Genomic DNA, 27,012 nt, shown 5'->3' on the forward strand with positions numbered 1-27,012 from the left:
GCTCTAAGACTAAGGGTATCTGTTGGTGACAAATATGTGGCTACGTTTTTCTGTGCAAAATCCTGTGCAATCAAGCCTGTGAATGTCCTTGTAATTCGCTTCAACCTTTCCGACCTTCATGAAAGATTATTTTATGGAAGTTTCAAGTGGTGTGTGTGTGAGTGTGCTTTAAAACTACGTTCAGAGTCGATCCAGAATAGTTGGAGAGAAAATCCCGATGCATCCGTGTGAGGCAGGTGGGATACAAATTTTCAGGGCTTGAACCCAGACAATTAGCAGACTACACCCCGATGGGATTTACACCCAAAATTAGTGATTTTATTCTAGCAAGGCACTCAAGTTCGTAGATGGATTAGCCAGAGACAGTGGTCCAGTACAAAAATAGATTTTTATTTTTAAACTCAAGAAACACTCACACAATAATTCGCTCCACAAAGTGTTTGGATTTCACAGCAAGGGAATGACCACACTTGGTGAACACGCAGCCACAGCACACCCCAAGGGATCCACCACCGCAAGGGGCACTGCTCCCACTGGCAGCTCTCAGCACCTAGACAGAGGGGGACAGGTGAAAGTTAAACCGAAAATTTCACCCGCGCAGGTTACAGTTACAGCAGAGTCCTGCACGGGTTCGGGTACCTGCGGGTGCCTGTATTTCAAGTTGATCCAATAATTTAAAATCCATATCAGTTTATTTGTGCCTGCGCCCTCCCAGGAGTCTCTCACTTATATCACAACCGCGCGCGATCTGCCTGCAGTCGTCGAGATGGATCCTGAGGAGTTGACGAAAAGAATAGCTAGTGGAGATTGTTGTGAAGTTGTCGACAGGGTTGGCCTTTTGACAGCTTCGCCTGAAGTTGTCCTTGTGTGAATGGTCGTGTAATAATGTAGCAAGATGTTATGGGAAGAAGGAGGCGGGAACCGGCGAACGTTCAACTGTTTTAATAATAAAAATGAACAAAAAACAAAAAGTAAAAGATAGCAACCCCTCACGGACGACTGCTGTCACAAATAACAAAAACACAAACACAGGCCTGTCCTCTCTCGTCCTTCACCGTTGTCGCTCCTACTTTTATGCTTCCGCTCCTCCGTGAGAGATACGAGACCGGTGTCGCGCAGGTGTTGCTCATATCAATCAAGCCACCGGTCTCGCGCTGTTCTCTCATGGCCCTCGACCTCGTCCTGCTCGCCACAAATAACTTCTGTATGACCTGGCAATAAACATTGTTGTAAGTGTGTCTATAATGTGATATGCTAAACTGATTTTATTTCGGGTGCGGGTCGGGTGGTAGTTCTATGTTCTATTCTGTGGCGTGTGCGCAAACTGTGATTGACAGGCAGATTTCACACAGCCCTGCACTGACTGGACTAGAAGAACCAGGAGCAGTGGATTTTTGCCAAACAAATAACAGGCTCTAGGTCAGGGGCCGTATTCACAAAGCATTTTATCTTACCACTAGGAGTACTCCTAAATCGCACTAAAAGATTTTAGCTAGGAGTTTTCTCTTAAAAGTTATTCACAACGCCTTTTAGACCTACTCTTAGTAAAGAAAAATGACAACTCCTAAACTAAGAGTGATGCTGAGTCCCAATTCGCATACTATCCGTCCTAAATAGTATGCAAAACTAGAACTAGTACGTCCCAAATCGTAGCATGTTGAAATGAGTATTCCAAAGATACCCGGATGGTCTACTATTTCCGATTATAATTCGAAGTGCAGATCAATGCACACTCTAATGGCTAATATTGCCCACAACCCATTGCGTGCGGGAGGGAGGAGCTTTGCGGTGATGGTGGTGATATAAACCTGGCAGTCGGATACAGCAACGGAGATGCGCCCTCAGTTTTTAAGTGTAATAATTCAAATGTTTAACCCTAATTAAAGTTATATTTTATTGTCCCGTAATATTAATGGGTTTATGTTGTGCCAAAAAAGTACCGTGTTTATCTTGTAGGGTCCGATGAAGATACGAGCACCTCATTGCAGGCTACAAAACAATAAATAAAAAGGCTCTAGTACAGTGTCATGCAAGTGTCTTTTTTTTATGTATTTCTTTTGATGTTTCTGTCTGACTTATTTTTAGTAATACTGTGGCTGTACATATGTTAACTTTATCAGTCCAACCAAAGAAACATGGTTACTACACTTTTACTATAGTAAAAGCATGGTTCATTTTCATCTGGGTATTTTTAAGTATTATACATAAGTATAAGATTAAGTATAAAATACGTCAAACAATAGTTACACTATAAACTTTAAATATTTTTAACTCAGAAAATAAGTAGCGCTAGCTTTCGTTACACACTTTGCACATGAACGTCAGAACCAGCCGCCTCACAAACGACCTGCGTTTGGTTGATCCACGACGACGCCCTGCTTCACTCCTCAATTTGGTAAACACATTGTAAATGTATTGTGGAAAAAAAGATGGGAATAGTAAATAAAATTATATTGGATATGTAAAAATGAATGAAATGTTAAATGTTTTGTTAACAGTCGTGGTGTGCGTAACTAGGCAACCACGTTCAAGTTCACGTTGCATGACGTCATCGAAGTATGTCCCAGAACGTGCATACTTTTTGCTACACACTCAAAAGTATGTACTTTTTCATCACAAAAAAGTACATACTTTTAGGTCGTAGTATAAGTAGGCGAATTGGGACTCAGCCATAGTCTCCGTTGCTATGGATGACGTCATTACTCATGCACAAGCTTGACTGGAGTGACCACCTTGATTGGCTGATGATTGTAACGCGGGAATGATTCCAAACACCTCCCCTACGATGATGAGTGAGTGATAGGTGACAGAAGGTCTGAGAATGCGTGCGCTACACAAGCAGTGCGAAGGACGGAAGATGATGAATAACTGAATAAATAGCCTAAATGAATAAAGAGTAAGGCAAAACAAATAGCCTATAGCCTTAGCCTAATGAAACATGGATTGATGCAATATCTTTGCAACATTATTGAATTAATCTGTCACTATATGCATCTGCCTACGTTTGCAAAGAAAAGAACATTTTAATTTGATTCACAATGAAACGTTACAATTAGTTTACATGAAATGAGTAGACTAGTTTTGGTTGTTGTTGGTGGCCTAATTGCATCCCTAGAATTGTTCCCTCGCGATTGGAAGCTCCTGTAGCTGCCGCATACGCATTTCAAAACATCGCAACGTGAAATGCCACAAAAAGCGGTTTGTGAATAGGTCTTAGTGAGTTAGGAGTCCTCTCGACTTCTTTTAAGCTGTCCCAGGCTTAGGTGCTACTTTTAGGGCTAAAATGCTTCGTGAATTACTCTTAGTCAAAAAAATTAGGAGTCCTAAAGTTACGAGTGACACGCCCATTATTTTTAGGAGTTGCTCCTAAATTCGCCAGTTAGGAGCTCCTTTTAGCCTTAAAATTCTTTGTGAATACGGCCCCAGAGGTCTTCAATCCTGCTCCTGGAGGGCCACTGTCCTGCAGAGTTTAGTTTGCTTCAGCACACCTGCCTTTGAATACTCAAGGATTTGGAAGAGCTTGATGAGCTGATTCAGGTGTGTTTGATTAGGGTTGGAACTAAACTGTGCAGGACAGTGGCCCTCCAGGAGCAGGACTGAAGACCTCTGCTCAAGGTGGAGGTAGAAGCACGAGTTTTTTCTAAAACCATCTGATTTATGTTGTTCTGTCGGATCATAGTTTCGGTTTCAGTAAATATGATCAAAACAATCTTGGTGACAGCAGCTTTAAGTAGCCTATCCTGACACACAAGACGAACAGAAACTTGTGACCGACATTTTTGAATTAGTAGCTAAAACCGATGGATGCGATTAAGCGAAAACAACAGTGGTCCGAGGAGGAAACAAGCTGCTCTCTTGCACTCTGGTCCTCTGCAGAAGTCCAGAGTAAAATAGACGGGGCTTCACGGGCGAAACCGGTTTTGCAGCAAATTCAGTGAGAGAGAGATGACTGCAGCGGGCTTCAACAGGAGCATCGAAGAGATTAGCAACAAACTTAAAAAACTAAAGAAGGATTATATGGACCAAAAATAAGACCTCGGTCGAAGCGGCAATGGTCGCCCACATCGAAACCCACATTTCGACATTCTCGACTCTGTCCTCGGCGATAGACCGGCATGCCAGATGACCAGGGCACTGAACTCGGCAACAATAATGCTCGGGTCAATGGTGGATGATTCGCTGCAGCAAAGTTGTACTGATCCTGGTAAGTTCTGTTTTTACATTATTTTACTTGTTCCCAGCCTGTGTTTCTCAGCTGTTCAGCGAGGTACTAATTTCTCACATCAGTGTTTGCAATGTTGCTAGCTAGGATTGTATTATCTGTGATTTCATTGTATACAGTATGCTTTCACAGAACAGTGTAAAAAATGTAGTGTAATTAACCGCAATACAAAATGCTTTGATATGTAACAATTACATTTGATTACACTACCTAAAACAAAGTAAAAGTCTAGAAAAAAAACTGAAGTTTAAAATAGAATATAAAGTCAATCTGACATTAACTTGCTATATACAATATAATGTTGATGATCTATTATGGGACATGACCGAAAAATAAAGTGATAGTGATGTAGTATGATGCTATATACCGGTCACAAATAATATTTAATCATGTAGCAGATGCGTAATTCCCTGCAGGAAACACTTATTCGCAATGCTATGACAACAAACTGATGATCTGTCATCTGCTATTATTGTTGTACACAGGAAAAAGGAAGAGAGACAGCACTTCGGAGCTGGTGCAGTATTTGGAAAGGGCAGATGAGAGGTTCCAGCAAAGAAATGGATGATGCCTTGCGGCGGGACATGAGAGCGGACACACATTCTCTGCTTGGACTCACGGGGCGCATGGTGGCTGTAATAATGTAGGCTCAAGCGCAACAATTATTGCAAATAAATCAAGTCAAGTCAAGTCACCTTTATTTATATAGCACTTTTTTACAATACAGATTGTATCAAAGCAGCTTTACATTGATAAAATGAAAATAATACAACAAAGTTTGTTTCTAGAAGAAAATTGCATCTTTGTCCACCCTAATTAGGCAGATCAATAATATCGTTGAATATTAAATGTCCCCAACTAAGCTAGCCAAAAGCCAAGGCAACACTGGCAAGGAACCAAAACTCCATCAGGTGACAGAATTGAGAAATAAACCTTGGGAGAACCCAGGCTCAGTCGGGGGCCAGTTCTCCTCCTGCCAACGAGCGAACAGTGTATGATTATGATCCAGGCCGCATTACAGGTCAGAAGTCAGATTGGTCGTGTCGATAAGGCCGGCACTGCACCATGTGCAGATCCACCATCTATTCTAAATATACAGCCGGAGTCCACCTCACTTCAGTGACTGGTTGACACTTCAGCACTGCGTAGTAGTCACGTTCAGGCGCAGATCCTTCATCGGATCTGGATACGGCGGACTGCAGTAATGCGGTTATGAGTACATCAGGATTCATGGGAAGTGTTCCTGGTATCAGCTGGCCTAATCTACGCAGCCTAATATGGAATTATAGAAGTCTATAATGTGTTATTCGAATGCTAGGTCAAAGAGATGCGTTTTTTGGTTTAGCTTTGAACTGACAGAGTGTGTCTGCTTCCCAGACAATGGTAGGAAGACTGTTCCAGAGTTTTGGTGCTAAATAGGAGAAGGATCTACCGCCAGCAGTCGATTTTGATATTCTAGGTATTATCAACTGGCTGGAATTTTGAGATCGCAATAGACGTGAAGGACTATAATGTGTTAAGAGCTCGCTCAAGTACTGCGGAGCTAAACCATTTAGTGCTTTGTAAGTAATCAGTAATATTTAAAACTTTATACCATGTTTGATAGGCAGCCAGTGCAGTGTCGACAGAACTGGGCTAATATGGTCATACTTCCTGGTTCTGGTAAGAACTCGAGCTGCTGCATTTTGAACTAGCTGTAGTTTGTTTATTAAGCGTGCAGGGCAACCACCCAATAGAGCATTACAATAATCTAGCCTTGATGTCATGAGGGCATGAACTAATTGTTCCGCATTTGTCAATGCGAGCATATGACGTAATTTAGATATATTTTTAAGATGCATTTTGAACTAGCTGTAGTTTGTTTATTAAGCGTGCAGGGCAACCACCCAATAGAGCATTACAATAATCTAGCCTTGATGTCATGAGGGCATGAACTAATTGTTCCGCATTTGTCAATGCGAGCATATGACGTAATTTAGATATATTTTTAAGATGCATTTTGAACTAGCTGTAGTTTGTTTATTAAGCGTGCAGGGCAACCACCCAATAGAGCATTACAATAATCTAGCCTTGATGTCATGAGGGCATGAACTAATTGTTCCGCATTTGTCAATGCGAGCATATGACGTAATTTAGATATATTTTTAAGATGGAAAAATGCAGTTTTACAGATACTAGACACGTGACTTTCAAATGAAAGATTGGTATCAAAGAGCACACCCAGGTTCCTAACCGACGACGAAGACTTAACAGAGCAGCCATCAAGTGTTAGACAGTATTCTAGATTATTACGTGAGGAAGTTTTTTGTCCAATAATTAGAAACTCTGTTTTTTTTTCAGAATTGAGTAGTAGGAAATTACGAGTCATACATTTTTTTATATCAGCTATGCATTCCGTTAAATCACCATAGTATTTTTGTTTGTTTCTTTTAATGTACAATTTTATTTAAATTAACTATTTACAATTTTATTTTCATTTACATTTATTTCACTTTACATTTAGCAAAGTTTGTTTATCCCCTTAACAGGCAAATATCGTATACGGTTTGTGTGTGATTTTCATACGATTTTTTATGTATTTTCATATGAATAAAGAATGTGTACATTAAATATAAATATATGCATATAAAGTGCTATATATATGTAACATATTTCAACATCATTATATGACTAAAAGCCACATTACTCTAGATCGTGATTGGAAGTTAATAAAAAAACTTGGTGGTTTAAAGGGATTTTTGAGTAAAAGTGTAATATTAATCTTTTCAATTATTATGTAGATCAGGGTTCACCAATCTCGGTCCTGGAGGGCCGCTGTCCTGCAGAGTTTAGCTCCAACCCCAATTAAACACCTGAACCAGCTAATCAAGGTCTCACTAGGCATACTAGAAACTTTCAAACAGGTGTGTTGGAGCTGGTTGGAGCTAAACTCTGCAGGACAGCGGCCCTCCAGGACCGAGATTGGTGAACCCTAATGTAGATTGATGCTAATTATAGCTCTAATCCACCTGTCGTGCAGGAGCTATATCTATTTCACAATCTATTTTGTTACAAGAATTCATACAGTCCCAAGAATATGCTTTTCTTTGGAGGTGGGGTTTGTTTTCTATAAAGACTTCTGGTAATAGGTGAATAGTGGGCCTGGAGTTGATGGCCCAGCCATAATGCCTGAATAAAGGCTATAATGGCTGAATTCAAACAAAAGAATATTTATAAAAGAATGTCTCATGTTGGCAGCAGTGTGAAAGGGTCTTTGATTGAGGACCATAAAGCAAGAATTGAGCTCCTGGCCAGACATTAGTCAAACAGGGGTTTACAGGGCAATACAATATTTCATTAGCATATTATCAGCCTTCTCTAAAACTCACATGACATGCTCTAATGAAATTATTCACAGAATAATAACTATATGCATAGTTTTAGAGATACAAGGGTTTATTCAATGGAGGAAATTATAATAAATGTATGACAGTTCAGATGTCCTCAAAACACAAACGACAGTGTTACAAAAATATGGCATTGGTGTATTCAAATAATCACTCGTTCCCGACATTAAACGCATAATTAATGCAGCTCTGATGTCAGCCCCTTCTGCGTTAGCATGCTCAGGTAATGTCTGAACAGGAGGCTCAATGTTTATAGTCCTGTCTGGGTGCTCTTCAGTGAAATTATCACCATGGAGCACACACCGGGTCAGTGCCATCCTCTTGCTCAGCTCCAGCTTGCAGTCATTTCTTTTTAGGAGGCACCTCCATCGTCCTTTTAATCTCCCAAAAGACATCTCCACAAGCGATCGTGCACTGCTCAGCCTGTAATTGTAGGTGTGTTGTTCAGGGGTCAGTCCACCAGTGTCTGAAAAGGGCTTCATGGCTTCATGCGCCGGATCACCTATCAGGAAATGTCCAACATCACAGCCAGAGATGGTCACTTTGTTTTGCCCTACTAATTCTCTGTCACTTAGGACCTCCCACACATGTGACTGTCGTAGCACTCTGGCGTCATGCACACTCCCTGGATAGCCAACACAAACATCCCAGAAAAGACGTTTGCCATCCACAACTGCTTGCAGAACAATATAATGCCAGCCTTTCCGACTGAGATAGTCTTGTGGATAGTCCTCTGGTGCAATACTGGAATGTGACTGCCATCAATTGCACCGACACACTGGAACTCTCCAACGATTATTAAAGAAAGTGGCCATTTCTAACAACTTGTCAGCATCAGGAAATCTCCTGTGGACGGGAAGATGACTGTGTTGCAGAATTCCTGAACACAATTAAACACAGTGCTGAGGCCTACTCCAAAAAGATGGCTGATTGTCCTGTATTCACCACCCGTGGCCAGATTCTAGATGGCAATTGCAACACGTTTTCGGATTGGGAGACAAATGGTAGGGAATAAATAATCTTTAAAGACAATTGTTACATGTTTGTCTCTTATTAAGTAATAGAAAATTGTTTGCCACCACAACGCCCATCACTGAATGAGGTTGCTCTGTTTAGAGTCTGAGCGAGAGAGAGATCTTGTTGGTACATTTTGTTTGTGAATGAAATGAATGGAGAGTACCGGTTAGGTCGTCATTTAGCATGTGAGTCAATCTCATTCAGCAATCCGTAGATGCAAAGCGCAGGTATAGGTACTGTGCACATACGATTGTTTATATATTCATACTTAACATGGAACATAAATCAACGTTAAACATAATCCCAGATTTATGAATGTGTAAATGTCTGACCAAAACAATTAAAATGTTAATTATGCAAGAAAACCTTCGTGCTTTGGTCATCTGAACCACTTATTTTGACTTATTTTATTAATTTAATGAGTAAATTAGAAACACATTTTAATAAAGCCAAATAATTTTTTTGTTATAAGTAAATACGTTTGTTGACTTGAGACATAAGAGACTATTTTTCACCACCTGCGGGCGTATTTATGTAATATGTATACTGAACAAATCAATGAACAAATCATTTTGGTGAACAAACTGAAAGTGAACGAATCTCTGAAAAGAATCATTCGAATTTGAAAGATTTTCCAGCACTAGTACACACATTCTTCCGTCACGGTTCGGCACGGTTCGGCACGGTTAGCCAAGTGTGCTGAGAGTTCAGGGCCGAGAATGGTTTGAAATTGTGCCGTGCCGTACCAGGCTCAAGTGGAAACACAATTGGAACCTTTCCCGAAGGTGGAAAAGCAGCTTTTGTTTCTCAGCACATAAAGAAGAACTTCTTACCGTGATCTCAGACTGCGGTGATGTGGTTTCTGCACTGCATGGATCTTCATGTGTACCTTCAGCTGACTTTTAAAAGAGAAACTCTTTCCACATTGATCACACGTGTGTGGCTTCTCTCCGCTGTGGATCCTCTCATGTGATTTCAGATGTTGTGACTGACTGAATCTCTTGTCACAGTGTGAACACTTGTAAGGTTTTTCTCCAGTGTGGATCCTCTCATGTGCTTTCAGAGATGATGAATCACTGAATCTCTTGTCACAGTGTGAACACTTGTAAGGTTTTTCTCCAGTGTGGATCCTCTGGTGCAGTTTTAAACATTGCGCTGTCATAAAAGTCTTCTCACACTCAAAGCACATGTACTCTCTCACACCAGTATGTATTTTCTGATGTGCATGTAAAGATTGCCGGTGTGAAAAACTCTTTCCACACACAGAACATGAATGTGGCTTCTCCTTCGTATGAACTGTCAGGTGTGCCTTCAGGTTTGATGCCTGAAGAAATGTTTTCCCGCATTGATCACATGTGAATGGCTTCTCTCCAGTGTGGATCATCATGTGACTTTTAAGGTGTCCTGATTGACCGAAACTATTCCCACATTGATTGCATACATATGGCTTCTCTCCTGTATGAATTCTCATGTGACTTTCAAGGTGTGTTGATCGGCCGAATAACTTTCCACAATGATCACATGTGAACGGCTTCTCTCCAGTGTGAACTCTCATGTGACGCTCAAGATGATGTTTGCGTGTGAAACTCTTTCCACACTGATCACATGTGAACGGCTTCTCTCCAGTGTGGATTCTCATGTGAATCTCAAGACTTTGTTTGCTTGTTAAACTCTTTCCACACTGAGTGCAGGAGAAAGATTTCTTGGCTCTTCTTTTCTTTAAAAATGTATTTTTAGTCTTTGAGCGAATCAAAGGTTTTTCTCCAGGTTTGACATGATGTTCCTCCTTCACTTCACTCAGTTCTTCACTCTCCTCCTCCACTTCACTCAGTTCTTCACTCTCCTCCTTCACTTCACTCAGTTCTTCACTCTCCTCCTTCACTTCACTCAGTTCTTCACTCTCCTTCTTCACTCCACTCAGTTCTTCACTCTCCTCCTCCACTTCACTCAGTTCTTCACTCTCCTCCTTCACTTCACTCAGTTCTTCACTCTCCTCCTTCACTTCCATCAGGTCTGACATGAAACAAAAATAAAATTTTCTATATAATCAAAATAATAAAATAAAATAAATAAAATAATCAAAATAATTCAAAGAGAGAAATATAGAGTGAGTGGAGATAAAAATTATCCCAGATTTAACAGACAACTGCTATAAAATATTATAATAATTTAATACTTTTTATAAATTAATTAAACATCCCTGAAACTTTCCATGAATGAGGTACACTGATCTTCCAGTTATTATTATTTTTAACATTATAGGCACAAATCCCATGTTTCTGTAGTGAACTATTAAATATGTTTGATCAATGACACAATTATCTAACATGATATGAACATTAAAATACACAATACTACCGTATTTTGACACTAACTTTTAGATTGATACATAATTATGTTAAAAACTATTAAAGTGCTTGGGGGGGCACCAAAAAATCTGGGTCGTGAAAAATCATCACAATAGGCTACTAGTATAAATAACAAATAAAATATGTCTAAAGCATTGTTAATATACAAAAGCAATACAACATTAATATAGGCCTAGACCAAATTAGTCGAGAAAAAGGTGAATCTCCTGTCCCAGTCTCCCTCTGGTGGCCCCCTTCCCCACCTCCCAGTGGTCTGTTCGATTATGCCTCAATCAATGTCAAATTTGGCAGACACCGACCTCAGACATGGCCTCGAAAAGGCACCAAGAGTCGGGGGCGGAAAAAAGAAAAGACAGCGGGATGATGCTCGCGCGTCGCTTGCATGTAAGACAATGTTTTAAATAAAAATGTTAGTTTTGTAGCCCACGGTGTGTATGCATGTCCAGGGGCTTCGCTAGTAGTGCAAAAGACCCGGGGCTTTAGCCCTGCATGTTGAGTCTTTTACTTTAACGGGGGTCCGGGGGTTTCTTCCCCGGGAAATTTTGAAACTTGAGGACTGTTAAAGATGCAGTTAGTTTGTTTGAGAAGGAAAGGAAGGCCAATCGTTGGGGTCCTCATCGTCATATTTGAATGACAAATAAAGCTAATTTTCCCCCTAGGTAGGCTATTACGTTACAGATGTGTGCATAGGCTATTAGTGCAGAACGTTCCCTATTGTAATTTCTTCGCTTCAATACAATGTCTATCTGCCTCTTGGTAAGGTGAACTTTAGAAAAACCCTGCAACTGAACGTGATGTGATTTTGCCAAATTAGACCGCTTAGATAAGTTTTGTGCTTAGGGCCAAATAGCTAGCGCTGGCCCTGAAACTACTAAAAGGTGTTAATTAATATAGGCCGTTCTCTTCTTGATGCACCACAAGACCTCTCTCTCCGTTCTCTCTCTTTACTGAACATTTGTTTAAAATCCAATACCTATTTCATAGTGTAACTGTTAATCTAAATGTGATGAAGTGCTTGAATGTGTTCTTCAGCATCATAATTGAATGAAGTAGAAACACTAACCTCTTTGTTCTTCAGGATCTTTAGTGTGTTTCATTCTGCAGGGTTCTGGATCACTCATGTTCTCACTGTCCTCTTTAATAAACTCAGTCTTTGCAGATTTCAGCTCTTCCTGATGCTCTGTGCTCGTCTTCACTTGTAGACTGATGGGAATATTCCAGCATTTATTGGAGAATTACAGTGGGAGGAGCTTCACTGATGATGTGATTGCTGTGGGAGGGGCTTCATTGATGATGTGACTGCTGTGGGAGGAGCTGATCTGCCAAAATCTAAAATATATAAATCACAGAGTTTGTTTGTTTTTTGCTCATAGATATCAGAATATTATAATTTAAATTCTTACAAATATAATAGTAAGAAAAACAGTAGAAAGCATAAACAGGCAAGTAAGCAACAAATACCCTAAGTCTGTTGACACCAATGAAATGAGCTTTAAGTGTCAATTTACAGGAGATCTGAAGACATCAGCATAATGATCATGAAATAAAAAGCAGTTTTCAGCAGATCTGTTAAAATTGATGAGCCTCAGACTATCAACACTCATTCAACAAGCCATTAGGGATCATCAACTGACTTTATTATGAGTTTTTGCTGTTAGAAATAGTGTCAGGATATATGATAAAAGGTTATCGTAGGGTATCAAAAAAATAAAAGTATAAAATTAGTCAAGCAAATCCAGAGTCCAGTCTCGAACATACAGTATAGCCTACACCTCAAAGTTTGAGCATTTCCATCCCAGCCTGAAATAGGCAGCCGTAGGTGTTGTATAACCAGCATTAGAGCAGTGATGTGTAAACTGAATTTGGTGTGTTACAAAGTCATAGTCATAGTATAATAGTCATAGTATAATAATACATAATATGCAAAGCATATTGTTGTCGTGTTGTAGTATGACTAGTAGGACATAATTGATGTGTAAACTGAATTTGGTCACACTACAGTGTTTAACATTGAAGTTAATTACTTTTTTGTAGTTACACTTTTTTGGGTTTTGCACTTTGCAGACTTTCCCTCAGGATGTGTCTCTCCGCTGCCTGCGCATAAAGATAATTTGGAAATAGCTGGCATTTGTGTTTGAACAAAGTTTAGCTCAAGAGTTATTGATCCAGGAAGTTCAGATCTGTGAATATATTGCCACCTTTACTGAACTCCATGAACCGCATTGTTAACGTACGGATCTCTGAAACACTGCCAGCGGGACATTAAACAGGACGTGTTTGTCCGAGATCACAATAGGTTTTGCGAGGGAACGCAGATTTCTTTGCGAAGGACCGTAAAAGTTTTGAGAGGGAACGTAGATGTTTTGCGAGGGAACCGCACTCCCAATAGTTCAAGTCTTACCTCTAAGGTAGGTCCTTTAGGGTATCGATGAGAGGCGTGGTGTCTAAGACCCAACATTGAGCTACTGGAGTGCCTCAGGGCTCAGTGCTTGGACCCCTTCTCTTCTCCATCTACATGGCATCAGTAAACATGGCTTTTCCTATCACTGGTACGGTGACACACAACTCTACATCTCATTCCAGCCCGACGATCCGACGGTAGCCGACCGTATCTCAGCCTGCCTGACACACATTTCTGGCTGGATGAAGGACCACCACCTTCAACTAAACCTTGCAAAGACAGAGCTGCTTGTGGTCCCGGCCAACCCAACACTTCACCTCAACTTCACCATTCAACTAATCAGCTGGCCTTGCACAGTAAAACCTCTGCATCTGATCCAGAATGCTGCAGCTAGAGTGGTCTTTATGAGCCAAAGAGAGCATGTGGTACTCCTCTCTTCACAAAATTGCACTGGTTGCCAGTTGCCGCTCGCATTAAATTCAAGTCACTGACGTTTGCCTACAGAACAACCACTGGCTCTGCTCCCTTTTACTTAAAATCATTACTTCAGACTTATGTGCCATCCAGGAACTTGCGTTCTGCAAGTGAACAACGTCTTGTGGTGCATCATCTCAAAGAGGCACAAAATCTCTTTCTCGGACCTTTACCATGACTGTTCCCTGCTGGTGGAATGATCTGCCTAACTCAACCAGAGCTGCTGAGTCCATAGCCACTTTTAAGAAACGGCTGAAGACGCTTCTTTTTCGACAGCACTTGATCCAGTATTACTAACTTTCTCTTCTATTCTGTTCTATTTAAAAAAAAAATGAGCATGTACTGCGTTAGATTAAACTGAGATGGGTCATAGCATATCGTTATCCTACTGTTAGTTTAACTGCTTCTATTGTTCTCATTTGTAAGTCGCTTTGCATAAAAGCGTCTCCTAAATGAACAAATGTAAATGTACTTTTTTTCCCTCCCATCCCAAATATTTTCCACCATCTCCCTTTAGGGGCTCTGTAGAAATGAGCTTTCAGTGGCCATTTACAGGAGATCTGAAGACATCAGCATAATAAATGAGGTGAAAACAGGAACTATTGTCATGAAATAAAGAGTGTTTAAGGCAGATCTGCTAATATTGATGAGCCTCAGACTATCAACACTCATTCAACAAGCCATTCAGGATCATCAGCAGATCATCTCACTTTATTCTGAGTGTTTGCTGTTAGAAACACATTATTTGAGTCAGGATAGATGATAAAAGCCTATAAAACTGCTCTACTGAAAGATGATGCTGTTATTTCTCTCAATATGACATGGATAAAACACCCAATACTACAACAAACAAACACTAATGTCACTCATCTTCAACCACTACAGCCACATAACTATGAACTGAAACATGGTTTGATTTTATGATAACTACATTTATTGTATTAAGGTAATTAGATTTCTAACACATAACTGAACAGAGACTGACAATCTTCAATGACAATTAGATGATTATCTTTGCTTAATGTTGTGAACAGCAGCTTAGCTAGTTATATTCCTTTTGCTTCTCTGTTTTATCTCGGGATGCCCATCATGAGGTAACTAGAGAGTACGTCAGCTCCAGTCTGGATCCAGCCTCTTATGAAGACTTGAGATGCCCAACACCTGTGAAGAGACCAACTCTTGACAGGACTTCAGATGACGCCAAATCTGAATCAACATGATCTCATGAGAATACGTGTGCACTTTTACATAAAGTGTGGTTATACCACATGTACATTATGTACACATATGTATGGTTATGTAGCCTAGTTGTAAAGTTAGTATAACTGTATTAATATAAAAAACATCATTGAATCTAATTTAAGTGTTTTGTCGTGTTGGGGCAGGGCTTTTTACATGTCTCAAAAGTAACAGATCAAATTGAAATATTTATGGATATTTATGAGTTACTGTTGCACTTTCTTTTGTACTTTTGCATAAAAAAACTGACATGCCTTTTATTTAACACAATTGTTTCTGGAAATTAAGTTTTAAAGAGATATTTTTTTAAATATTATTCATATATACTTTTTTATATTCCTATAGATGTAGCCTATTTGTTGAGCTGTTTCGCATACAGTTATTGCTAAACTAAAATACAATTTTCAGTGTGATGTTATGTTTGTGGCTGTGGCAAAATAATAAATCACTGTCAAATGTATGCCAGATAATACCAATACTCTAGTTCACTGTATGTATTTGTTCAAGTTTTATTAAGGGATAAGTCTGAAACACGGCATGAAATAATTCTATCAATTCACTCAGGGCTGCAGACACACACCCATGTTGAGAAGAGGAAGAGTTGCTGCATTAGAGCCATAACGTGGATCTAAGCGAGTTCACACCGGATTCACCAAAAAGCTTGTCCTGAAAGATGGAGCAGTTCCCACTTTAAAAGCAGAAACTGATGTTTATGAGACACAACACGTTTTATGCTTTGCCTTTGTTGATGTGTTTTCCATCGCTATATCGTTGTATTTATGTTGTAGCAACGCTGTTTCAAACACATACAAAAATTTTAATCCCACCAGCGATCGTTGAATGATGGTGTTAAACATTTTCTTTACTGTGGTAAAACCATGGTTAGTCTCGTAATGTGCTCATGGTTCTGACGACAGATATTTGGCTATTCGTTTTGTGGAGTGTGTGTGTGACTGTGTGTGTGTGAGTGCTGATCAAATAATCCCTTCGAGCAGTGGCGTAGACAGGGGAGGGGCCATGGGGGCACTGGCCCCTCCTGAAAACTGATTGGCCCCCCAATGTGCCCCCACCCTTCTACTTGTCTGTCACTCAAAATTTCAAATTATATCTTTCGGCTTGCTTTTGAATAATTAACGGTTCGGCAATGCTAGTAGTCGTTGTAGAACACAGATTAGTGAGCTTCAGTTTTCCAACTAAAAAAAAGCACATGGTAAGTTGAGCTAATTAATAGTTAAGCGAGTTGTTGCAGCGCTAGGTTTTTGAACCGTCTTCAAAAAGTGAAGAACAGTGTTCGATGTCATTATTACAGTGCTCACAATCAGGGTTTTCCTGTATAATGATTTTTTTTTCGGCCGATACGCAACTGATAATTGCAAACTTATATGCCGAAGCAAATCGTAGGCTATTATGTTTATCTAACGCTTTAAAAAATATATCTTCCACAATTTAAAGCTGTAAATATCAGAGGTGGAGGTCAACTTGAGTTACGTGACTGCACGCGAATTTAAAGATTTCTAATAAATGAAGAAAATTACTTGACTTTGAATTGAGAACGAATAAGTTACTCTAAATTAAATCAGTGTCATACCGCATGACTCGATAATGACTTTATAAGATTTGTAATTAAACTTAAAAAAGTTAATAAAAAATGATTGCGACATTAAAATGATTGTGACATTAGCTATACAAACTGCAAGCGACGGAAGCAGCGGCACCGGCGCCTCTGATCAGAGTCTACCAGCTGCATGGCGCGGTGCAAGCACAAAACAATACTGGAGCAGAGGAAAATCTACGAATATTGTTTGTTTCGTTTTAAACACTTCGAAATGGACCATATTAATAAAAAGAATTTTGGTGTATGCACAATTTGCAACCCAGGCGTGGTATGTAACGATATGGATAATTTCTCATAATATCTAGATTATGAAGATATTTGATGTTGAGTTTTCTTGCTGTCTGAAACATAAAATAGATGGTGTTTTTCTTCAAATATCTTATAGTTTTGCCATGTTGTGTGGCACAATCTGGCTATTTTTTGTGTCAAGCAAAGTGAACAATTTGAGTCTCAAATTAAGTGTTATTTGTTTTCTATAAGGATAGAATTCACAGAAGTTAGTGACAAAACGTCATGACATCCAGAAACATTGTCAAAAAAAACATAAATATAAATAGCATGTACATAAAATATTAGCCTATACTAAAAATGTATAATAGCCTATATATAAATAAATAATATTAAAATAACACTGACTGTTTTTATAAGATTAATTTAATTTGCATGTAGTTAAACCCTTTTGAAAAGTAGCTATACCTCTAACTAGGTAATAACTAAACTAATAAGCTATTCTAAACTGTATATAAGATTAATTTAATTTGCATGTAGTTAAACTATACCCTTTTGAAAAAGTAGCTATACCTCTAACAGAAAGTATGGATATATGAGTATACAATCATATATGCACAAGGCTAATTAGCCCTGGCATATTTAGATTCCGTCTATTCGTCAATGCAAATGCTGCTATGCAAATTTAATAGGATGTGGATTATTGTTGTATTTAATTATTAAACTTATATTAATTAATTGTGTAGGCTATTTATTATATGAATAACATACTTATGCATTTGTATAAAATAGGCTGTTCTATTTATTTATTTTTGCCCAAGCATTTAAGGTTGTGAGGATTTGTGTAAAGTTTATATAACCTAATGTTGAGTTTGATTATTTTTGTGATTTGTACTATTCACAGATTGGATTCTTGTATTTATTACAGTTTTTCACTTCTGAAAAGTGAAAAGTTAATACAAATTGAATTTGACTCTTCTTATTTACAGCATTGAATAAATGCCATTAAAAATAAATAAGCTATCACTGTTTATTGAGGATTTTAAATCTTACTGAACTTTAAATGATTTGGATATCTACAGTTTTACATATAAACACAGCATAAGATTGGCCCCTCTGTATTAATTGTGGCCCCTCTTGTGCCCCCCAGTTGAAAAAATCCTAGAATCGCCCCTGCCTTCGAGGATTGTAATATTATGAGGTAGAACGATTGTATGAAATGCATGGATATTTCTGCGTGTTTTAACATAAAATCAGTAGCATTAAATAACCGCTTATAGAAAAAGTATGAGACTACAGAAAAAAAATATACCTCTCTGAAACGTCCTGTAACAGCCGTTTGTGCACAAGCTCTGCTCGATTCCTCTCCACTATTCTCTAAGTCTGATTCGGGCTGAAATTAACAAGGCAATATTGACGCCTGTGTTTACATTACACCGGAGCACATGCAACTGGTAACGGACGTGACGTTTCCGGACAGCGTGAACCATAGATATCATATAAAGGCTAGATGTCTCGTCCGCGCTGCTGGCCAATGGAGCTCGACATCCGCACACGGCGGCCATCTTACGACAGGGTGCTCGCTCACTCATAACATGGTGCATGTACTTTTAAATAACCATAACTTGCTCAATTTTCTACCGATTTTCAAACGGTTTGGTTTGTTATAAACGTCAGAGATGTAGCTATTACTACATGTAGCTATTACTATACTGCATACATATGAATAATTATGTTCAAAATGTTTAAGAATTCAGAATTATAGCCACGTTAATAACGTTTGTAAGAAACCAAACCGTTTGTAAATCCGTCCAGATTTCAGCGAGATAAGAGGATTTGTGTGCGTGCTGCTCACTCACCTTAATTCACAGAGCCCTGTCCTAAGATGGCCGCCGGTGATGCCGGAAGTGACTCCGCCTTAAGACATCTAGCCTTTATATGATATTTATATTATATGGCGTGAACTAGCAGAGAATGGAACTAGGCGGTTAGCGAATCACAACACACTGGGCCAAGATGACCAATCAGAGCCCGTTGTGTATTTCTTCTTCTTCTTCTTCAGTGAATTTTATTGGCAGCTTGCAATCTTTGTGCATTACCGCCATCTACAGGACTGAGGTGTGATCACATTGGGAAGTCATAAATAAAAAATGTAAAAAAAAAAAGGAGAAAGGAGATCAGAGCCCAAGCTTCAGCTAGCGCTGCGTGTTCAGCTCCTCCAGCTTCAACCTCAGCTCAAACCTCCATAAAAAAAAAAAAAAAAATATATATATATATATATATATATATATATATATATATATATAAATAAACTAAAGTCTTCTTGCTAGTTGTGTTTCTTTTAAAAACTCTATCACTGCTTTGGTTGTAGACTGTGTTCCAGGTAGACTCAACAAATTGCTCAAAGTAACAGAGTTATTTGTTACCCTCTTAAATATTTCTCTCTCTTCAGAGTACTGCCTACATGTCAGAAGTACATGCTTCACGGTTTCTGTTTCCGTACAATATGGGCACATTCCTGTCTCATGTTTCCCTATTGTGTGTAAGCCGCTGTTCAGTCCTGTATGTCCTAACCTTAGCCTGGTGAACCAGGTTTCCTCCTGTCGTGAAAGTGAACTGATCATTTTAACTGTTACATTCTGTTGAATACTATATAAATGCCTACCTTTTTCCCCCTTATCCCATTTATCTTGCCAGAGTTTATGAATACCATCTTTAATTATTGTTTTCAATTCTGATTTGCTGAGTGGAACCTGTACTTCTACTTGTTCTGCTTTAAGTGCTTCTTTTGCCAACTCGTCTGCCCTCTCATTGCCCTCAATACCTGTGTGCGCTGGAACCCAAGTGAACTGTAATATTAGCTTCTGTTGAGTTATCCTGAAAATCATCTGATGAGCTTCATCTAAAAGATCCTGTCTGCATGCAGATTTCCCAGTCTGGATGCTAATTAGGGAGGACATAGAGTCTGAACAAATAACAGATTTATATGGCTTCACTTCTTCTACCCACTGTAGTGCCATTATGATGGCTATCATCTCTGCAGAGAAGATTGAGAGGTGGTTTGAGGTTCTTTTTTGTATTCTAACTTTATATTTAGGAATGTATACTGCCACCCCCGTTTTACCTGCTGAATCTTTGGATGCATCTGTAAATATTTGTACTGTGTCATCATACATTACTTCTAGATACTGCTGTACATTTTGATACAAACCTGTCTTGATTATATTTTTAGCTTCTAGATTAACTACAGGATAGCAGAAAAACCAAGGTGGAATTGTGCTCAAGTTGACATTTTTGCTGCAATGTATAGTACTGATTCCCATGTCATCTGCCTCTTTATTGCTGTTCCATCCAAAACTACTGTTCACAATGCGACCATGTTCCCAGCATTCTTCTAACACCAGTTTTGTAGGATGTGTAATTTCATGCCCTTGTAAGTTTACCCAATATGCTAGAGAAAGTTTTAACCTCCTAAGAATTAAAGGCATCTCCCCTACTTCTACTTGCAGTGCCGGGATAGGTGATGTTCGGAAGGCTCCACTACACAGCCGGAGAGCTTTGGCCTGCACCCTGTCCAGTTCAGCTAATGTAGTTTTTGCTGCTGTTTTGTATACTGTACATCCATAGTCAAACACTGATCGGATTAATGCAATATATATTCTTTTCAAAGAAGAGCCTGACGCCCCCCAGTTATACCCTGAAAGACACTTTAAAATATTGATTGCTTTCTTACATTTGTCTACCATTTTCTGAACATGATTTTTAAAAGTAAGTTTACTATCAAACCACACACCAAGATATCTTAATTCATTAACCTGTTTGAGAGATTGTCCATATATCTTAAGATCTATTGTGGGTTTTACCCTTTTCTTAGAAAAACAGATGAATTGCGTTTTTTCCACTGAAAGGTGGAACCCCCAGTCAAATGACCATTTTCCAACCTGACTAATTGCTGTTTGCATCCTTTGCTGTAAATTGTCAATATTACGGCCCTTTACCCACAATATGTTCCATCATCTGCATATAATGCCCTGTTTATCCTTTGGTTCACTCCATCAAACACATCATTAATCATTATATTAAACAGAATTGGACTGCATACACTACCTTGTGGGGTGCCCTTTTCTATTGGGTATGTGCTTGATGACTCTGACCCTATCCTGACTTCTATGGTTCTACCCTTTAAAAAATCTTTGATCCAGTTGAACATTTTACCTCCTATTTCCATTTTATTCAACTTAATTAAAAGTCCTTCTTTCCACAGCATGTCATAAGCCTTCTCTATATCAAAAAAGGTTGCCAAAGTTGTGTATTTCTGAGGGAGAGGCTTCTTATAACCAGTAACACATCAGACCGTTTTAGGAGGAGAGACACAACGGTGCAGAATATTTTTTTTTTTTTAAGCATAGTGTAGAAAATCCTGCTGTGATCTGATTGGCTGACTGAGTCTTGATAAAGAGCACCTGTGGCCCCTTACTAATTATGTTGCAGTCTCCTCTTGTTTGAACTAAGAAGCTGTCGTTCAGACATGGCTTGTGTGGAATTGTTGCGTTGTTGACCATGTAAGTTTCCTTTTTGATTTGTTTTAGTTTAAATGATTGTTTGATATGATATATTGAATTCTAGTTATGTTTAGTAGCTCTTTAATGTTATATTCATTTACATTTACATTTAGTCATTTAGCAGACGCTTTTATCCAAAGCGACTTACAAATTAGGACTAAATAAAGCGAGTCATCATGAAGAGGCAAAAACAACAACGCAAGAAGTGCTCAGAATACAAAGTTCAGGCATTATTCAGAGTAGCATAAGTCTGATAAGTGATGTTTCAAAGGAATATTTTTTTTTTTTATGCGGTTAAGTGCTCACGGAAGAGATGGGTTTTCAGCTGTTTTTTGAATGTTGCCAGTGATTCTGCATTCCGGATGAGGCCGGGGAGAGCGTTCCACCAGCATGGAGCTGTGAATGAGAATGTTCTGGAAAGTGATTTTGTGGCTCTCTGTGATGGAACCACGAGACGTCGCTCGTTGATCGATCGTAGGCGTCTGGTAGGGATGTAGACTCGTAGGAGTGAGTGAAAATAGTAGGGAGCTGAGCCTGTGATAGATCTGTAAGCAAGCGTCAATGCCTTGAATTTGATGCGAGCAGCGAGAGGTAGCCAGTGCAGAGAGATGAACAGAGGAGTGACGTGGGCCCTCTTGGGCTCGTTGAAGACAAGACGAGCTGCAGCATTTTGGATCATCTGTAGAGGTTTTGTTGCACATGCTGGAAGTCCGGCCAAAAGAGCATTACAGTAGTCAAGCCTAGAGATGACCAGGGCCTGGACGAGAAGTTGTGTTGCATGCTCAGTTAGGAAAGGCCTGATCTTCCTGATGTTGTGCAGTGCAAACCTGCATGATCGAGCTGTCTTTGAAATGTGATCTGTGAAGGACAGCTGGTCATCAAGCGTTACTCCGAGATTTCTGACCGACCTTGATGGGGTGATTGATGATGACTCTAGCTGGATGGTGAAGTCGTGTTGTATAGACGGATTGGCAGGGAGGATGAGAAGCTCAGTCTTTGCCAGGTTGAGCTGCAGGTGATGTTCCTTCATCCATGTGGAGATGTCCGCCAGACAGCTTGAGACCCGTGCAGCTACTGTGGGATCATCTGGTTGAAACGAGAGGAAGAGCTGTGTGTCATCAGCATAGCAGTGGTAGGAGAAGCCGTGTGCCTGTATGATGTGTCCCAGTGATGTAGTGTAGATGGAGAAGAGGAGGGGACCAAGAACTGAACCCTGGGGAACCCCTGTGGTCAGTTGATGTGCTCTGGATACCTCACCTCTCCATGCGACCTTGAAGGACCTACCTGTGAGATAGGACTCAAACCAGTGGAGTGAAGTTCCTGTGATGCCCAGTGATGAGAGGCTGGACATAAGGATCTGATGATTCACAGTGTCGAAGGCAGCAGACAGATCCAGGAGAATGAGGACTGAGGACTTGGAAGCAGCTTTAGCGATCCGTAGGGCTTCTGTGACTGACAGTAATGCAGTTTCTGTTGAATGCCCTTTCTTGAAGCCAGATTGGTTGACATCCAGCTGGTTGTTTAGAGACAAAAAGGATGTTATTTGGTTGAAAACAGCTCTTTCAAGTGTCTTCGCAATGAATGGTAGGAGAGAGATAGGTCTGTAATTCTCTACAGATGATGTGTTTAGTGTTGGTTTTTTAAGCAGTGGAGTGACCCGAGCCTGCTTGAATGCTGTAGGGAAGGTGCCAGTATGGAGGGATGAGTTGATTATGTGTGTGAGTGATTGTTAAAGCTGATTTCAGATGTATGATTTAAGATTTGCAATTGTGTTTGTATTTATTATTGGTTTTGTTTTAGAAACCAACAATTACCATCACTGCCATCTGAGAAATGTCTACTCCTATATGTCACCACAAATAAACTGGGAAAAGTACTTGATGACTGAATGAGTTTTAATGGACCCACCATTCCAGTAGCAACAGCCAAATCAGCCTATAATTTCTGCTAAATTTCTACATGGTCCTTCGAGCCGGAGAGGCAACTGGAATGGAGACTGAGGATGACTGTGTGAAACCTAAACGTTCATCAAGGATTGTAAAACCTCCAAGATGGCACAAAGATTATATGATGACTCCGTTAAATCCTTCAATGCATCCAGCTGGACAATTGTCACACCAGCCAGAAGATTTGAGCCATTTGGTTGCATCACAAGGAGCTTCCATTACTGCTACTCAGAATGAGGTGAAGTCTTTGTCTGAGAAGATTAAACAAATGAAATGAATGTTGTTGGATGTGGGACACTTGATGAAGGATATGCAAAGGAAAAGAAGTTCTTCATTTTCTACTGGTTCTGAATGCAGTTCTATTCAAGAATCCCCTGTTCATATCCCCATACAAGCAAACCAGCAAGATGAGATGAACGCCAGAGATTCTATTGTGGATGAGTTGAGTGAATGTATGCGATGACATCAAACCAAGCAGGATAATGTGCTTTCTACACCACCAAAAGTTCAGAGACAAAATACTTTGCCCTCATCTCAGTATGTGCCACCTACCTCTTCAATGCCTACTTCCACAGCAGCCATCACTAGAGGGCCATCAGAGAGATTACACCAGCAGCTTTCTGATCCATGTCCGCCTATTAGGCTTTCAGTTCCACTCCCAGATAACCTCAGGTCACAACCTTTAATGCATCCAAATGTAATGGGTGAAGGCTTAGCTCAGCAACAGCGCAATGGTCTTTCATCTTCAGTCAGTCATCAAATGAATCCCAGTTTTTATCCCAGTGATCAGCAAGTAGGAAGAGACCAAAGCCTTTGGCCACCTGATCAAATGCAGGGAAATGCATTTTGTATGCCCGGTCTTCCGTGGATGCCTCCGAGTTGGCCAACCTTCCCTCCAAATGGAGGATTTTTAAGGCCTCCATATCTACCTGATTTTCCTTATCCAGTATTATATCCAGCTCATATCCAGAATGTTCCGCCAGTTCCTTCAAGGGTTGCAACATTGCCTCCTAGAGATTTATCAGCTGGATTTACTTATGCTTCTCTTGGTCATTCACATCAAACGTCTTTAGAACAGCAGACAACTAGAACTGTACCGCAGCAAGATAATCCTTCCATTATGTCTCATCAGAATCCATTGATACCCAGAGTTATAACCACTGCATCAGCACCTCAGGGGCAGCAAAGAGATGTAAATCCAATAACTGCACTTTCCCCAATTGGAATGCAAATGATGGTACCTAACCAGCATATGTCTATTCATTCACCCATGAATGTGCCCCACGCAAGTATGACAGCTCTACATCCTTCCAGGTCAGCCCGTGTTGAAAGACTTTCATTTCCATATTTGAAGAGTGATGACCCCCAAGAGTTTGCCATGCTGAATATGGCTTTAAAGAATTTGTTACCCTCAGAGGAAACTGAGCAATACAAGTATCATATTCTTCTTGATCATTTGAAGTTGGAGGCCGCTCAACTTCTGGCCTTGGCTTATGCCCATCATTCCCAGCCTTATACTACTGCCTTAAAAGCTCTTCAGAAAAGATATGGGCAACCCCACCAGTTGGTGCTGCGAGAGATTGCTACAATTAAGAACTTACCTGCTGTACGTTCAGGAGATTCTGTTGGATTCGGCGACTTTGCTGTACGAGTTCAAGCTCTTGTGGGAATGCTTCAATCCTGGGATCATGAAGAAGGAGCAAAGGAATTATCTTGTGCATCACATGTCCATCAGTTACTCAGTAAACTTCCAGCACATCAGGTTGCTAGTTTTGCAAGATATGCCAAAACCACCCGACCAGACCAGTCCTACAACTTGGTGAATTTTTCAGTTTGGTTGGAAGAGGAATCAGATTGTCAGAATCTAGCTACCCAAGTGTTTGAACAATCTAAAAGTATGAAAAAGTATCAGGTAAGAGAAGCAAGGCCTACCAAGTCCCAACATCACACCGCTACATTTCTTCATGGTGTAAGTCAAGAAGTTAATTCCACTCAAAGAAAGAACTCTGAAACTGCAAACCACGAAATTCTGCGACACGGCAAGAAGGAGGGCCATAAACCGACATGTGCAAGCTGTGGCAGTAATGATCATCATCTCAGTCATTGTCCTGAATTTCAGAGCTTCGATACGGCAGCCAAACGGAAATGGATTGTTGACAATAATCGTTGTTGGAGATGTGGTTGGGCCCATAGATCATCTAAGTGTGACTTAAGAGGAAAATGTCCATTGTGTCAAGATCGCCACTTAGGAGTACTGCATGAAGTAAATGTTCGCAAACCAGATTCTAGGATATTTTATTTGAGCCGATCAAGTGGTCCGAACTCTGTTCTTCTGAAAATTGTGAAGGTAGTTCTGAGCCACGAAGGAAAGACTCTGGAGACGTATGCTATCCTAGATGATGGTTGTGAGAGAACTATGCTCATGTCTTCTGCAGCAGAGAGTTTAGGTCTTCATGGGGCGGCAGAATAATTGGTTCTTCGAACCATTCGGCAAGACACCGAGAAAATTGAAGGTGCGACGGTTTCCTTCACCATATCTCCAGCTTCTCACAAGCAAAGTAAATACCAGATTCAAAGGGCATTTACTGCTCAAATGATTGACTTACCTGAACAGACTTATCCTGTGCAAGTCCTACAGAGACGCTACCAACATCTAAGAGGCCTCCCTCTGGAGGAGTTTCAGAGAGTTAAACCTTTGTTACTAGTGGGAGCTGATCATCCTCACCTTCTTTGCTCCAAAGAGCGAGTACGTTTTGGTCCTCCTGGAAGTCCAGCTGCTTTGCATACTCGACTGGGATGGGCATTACATGGACCTACCCAGCTAACAATTTTAGGTTATAAGAACGTTTCCGTAACGTTCCCATTAAGTTATAAAAACGTTATTTCTGAATGTTCTAGAAACGTTCAAAGCGTCCAGTTTTTTAGACGTTGTATTAACGTTATTTCTTAGTTATAAGAACGTTATTCAAAACGTTATTAGAACGTTCAATTCTCCTGTTATATAAACGTTGTATTAACGTTCTTGCTTGGTTATAAGAACGTTGTTCAAACGTTATTGGAACATTCAATTCTTAGGTTATAAGAACATTTCCATAACGTTCCCATTAAGTTATAAAAACTTTTTTTCTGAATGTTCTAGGAACGTTCAAAGCGTCCAGTTTTTTGGACGTTGTATTAACGTTATTTCTTAGTTATAAGAACGTTATTCAAAACGTTATTAGAACGTTCTATTCTCCTGTTATATAAATGTTGTATTAACGTTCTTGCTTGGTTATAAGAACGTTGTTCAAACGTTATTGGAACATTCAATTCTTAGGTTATAAGAACGTTTCCATAACGTTCCCATTAAGTTATAAAAACGTTATTTCTGAATGTTCTAGGAACGTTCAAAGCGTCCAGTTTTTTGGACGTTGTATTAACGTTATTTCTTAGTTATAAGAACGTTATTCAAAACGTTATTAGAACGTTCAATTCTCCTGTTATATAAACGTTGTATTAATGCTCTTGCTTGGTTATAAGAACGTTATTCAAACGTTATTAGAACGTTCAATTC

At 39.7% G+C, this 27,012-nt stretch overlaps 2 protein-coding genes and 1 pseudogene across 4 annotated transcripts in view; all 3 read right to left on the minus strand.

Annotated features, from left to right (window-relative positions):
• The window catches only part of LOC311292136 (uncharacterized protein), a 188,706-nt gene that overhangs the window by 124,519 nt on the left and 37,175 nt on the right, over positions 1 to 27,012 (minus strand). The gene's annotated exons all lie outside the window — the stretch shown is intronic.
• On the minus strand, positions 457 to 18,335 carry LOC311292563 (annotated as a pseudogene). Its single transcript, XR_014630295.1, has 5 exons — positions 18,264 to 18,335; positions 12,058 to 12,323; positions 10,231 to 10,638; positions 9,459 to 10,080; positions 457 to 550 (listed from the first exon to the last, which is right to left on the minus strand). The product of XR_014630295.1 is annotated as an uncharacterized misc_RNA (transcript).
• Positions 21,779 to 23,218, minus strand: LOC311292659 (uncharacterized protein). Its single transcript, XM_084412419.1, has 2 exons — positions 22,798 to 23,218; positions 21,779 to 22,599 (listed from the first exon to the last, which is right to left on the minus strand). The coding sequence occupies exons 1-2, from the start codon at positions 22,862 to 22,864 to the stop codon at positions 21,800 to 21,802; spliced, it is 867 nt and encodes a 288-aa protein (XP_084268545.1). The 5' UTR covers positions 22,865 to 23,218; the 3' UTR covers positions 21,779 to 21,799.

Source organism: Rutilus rutilus (assembly GCF_951802725.1).
Source record: "Rutilus rutilus genome assembly, chromosome: 1".
Lineage (NCBI taxonomy): Eukaryota > Metazoa > Chordata > Actinopteri > Cypriniformes > Leuciscidae > Rutilus > Rutilus rutilus.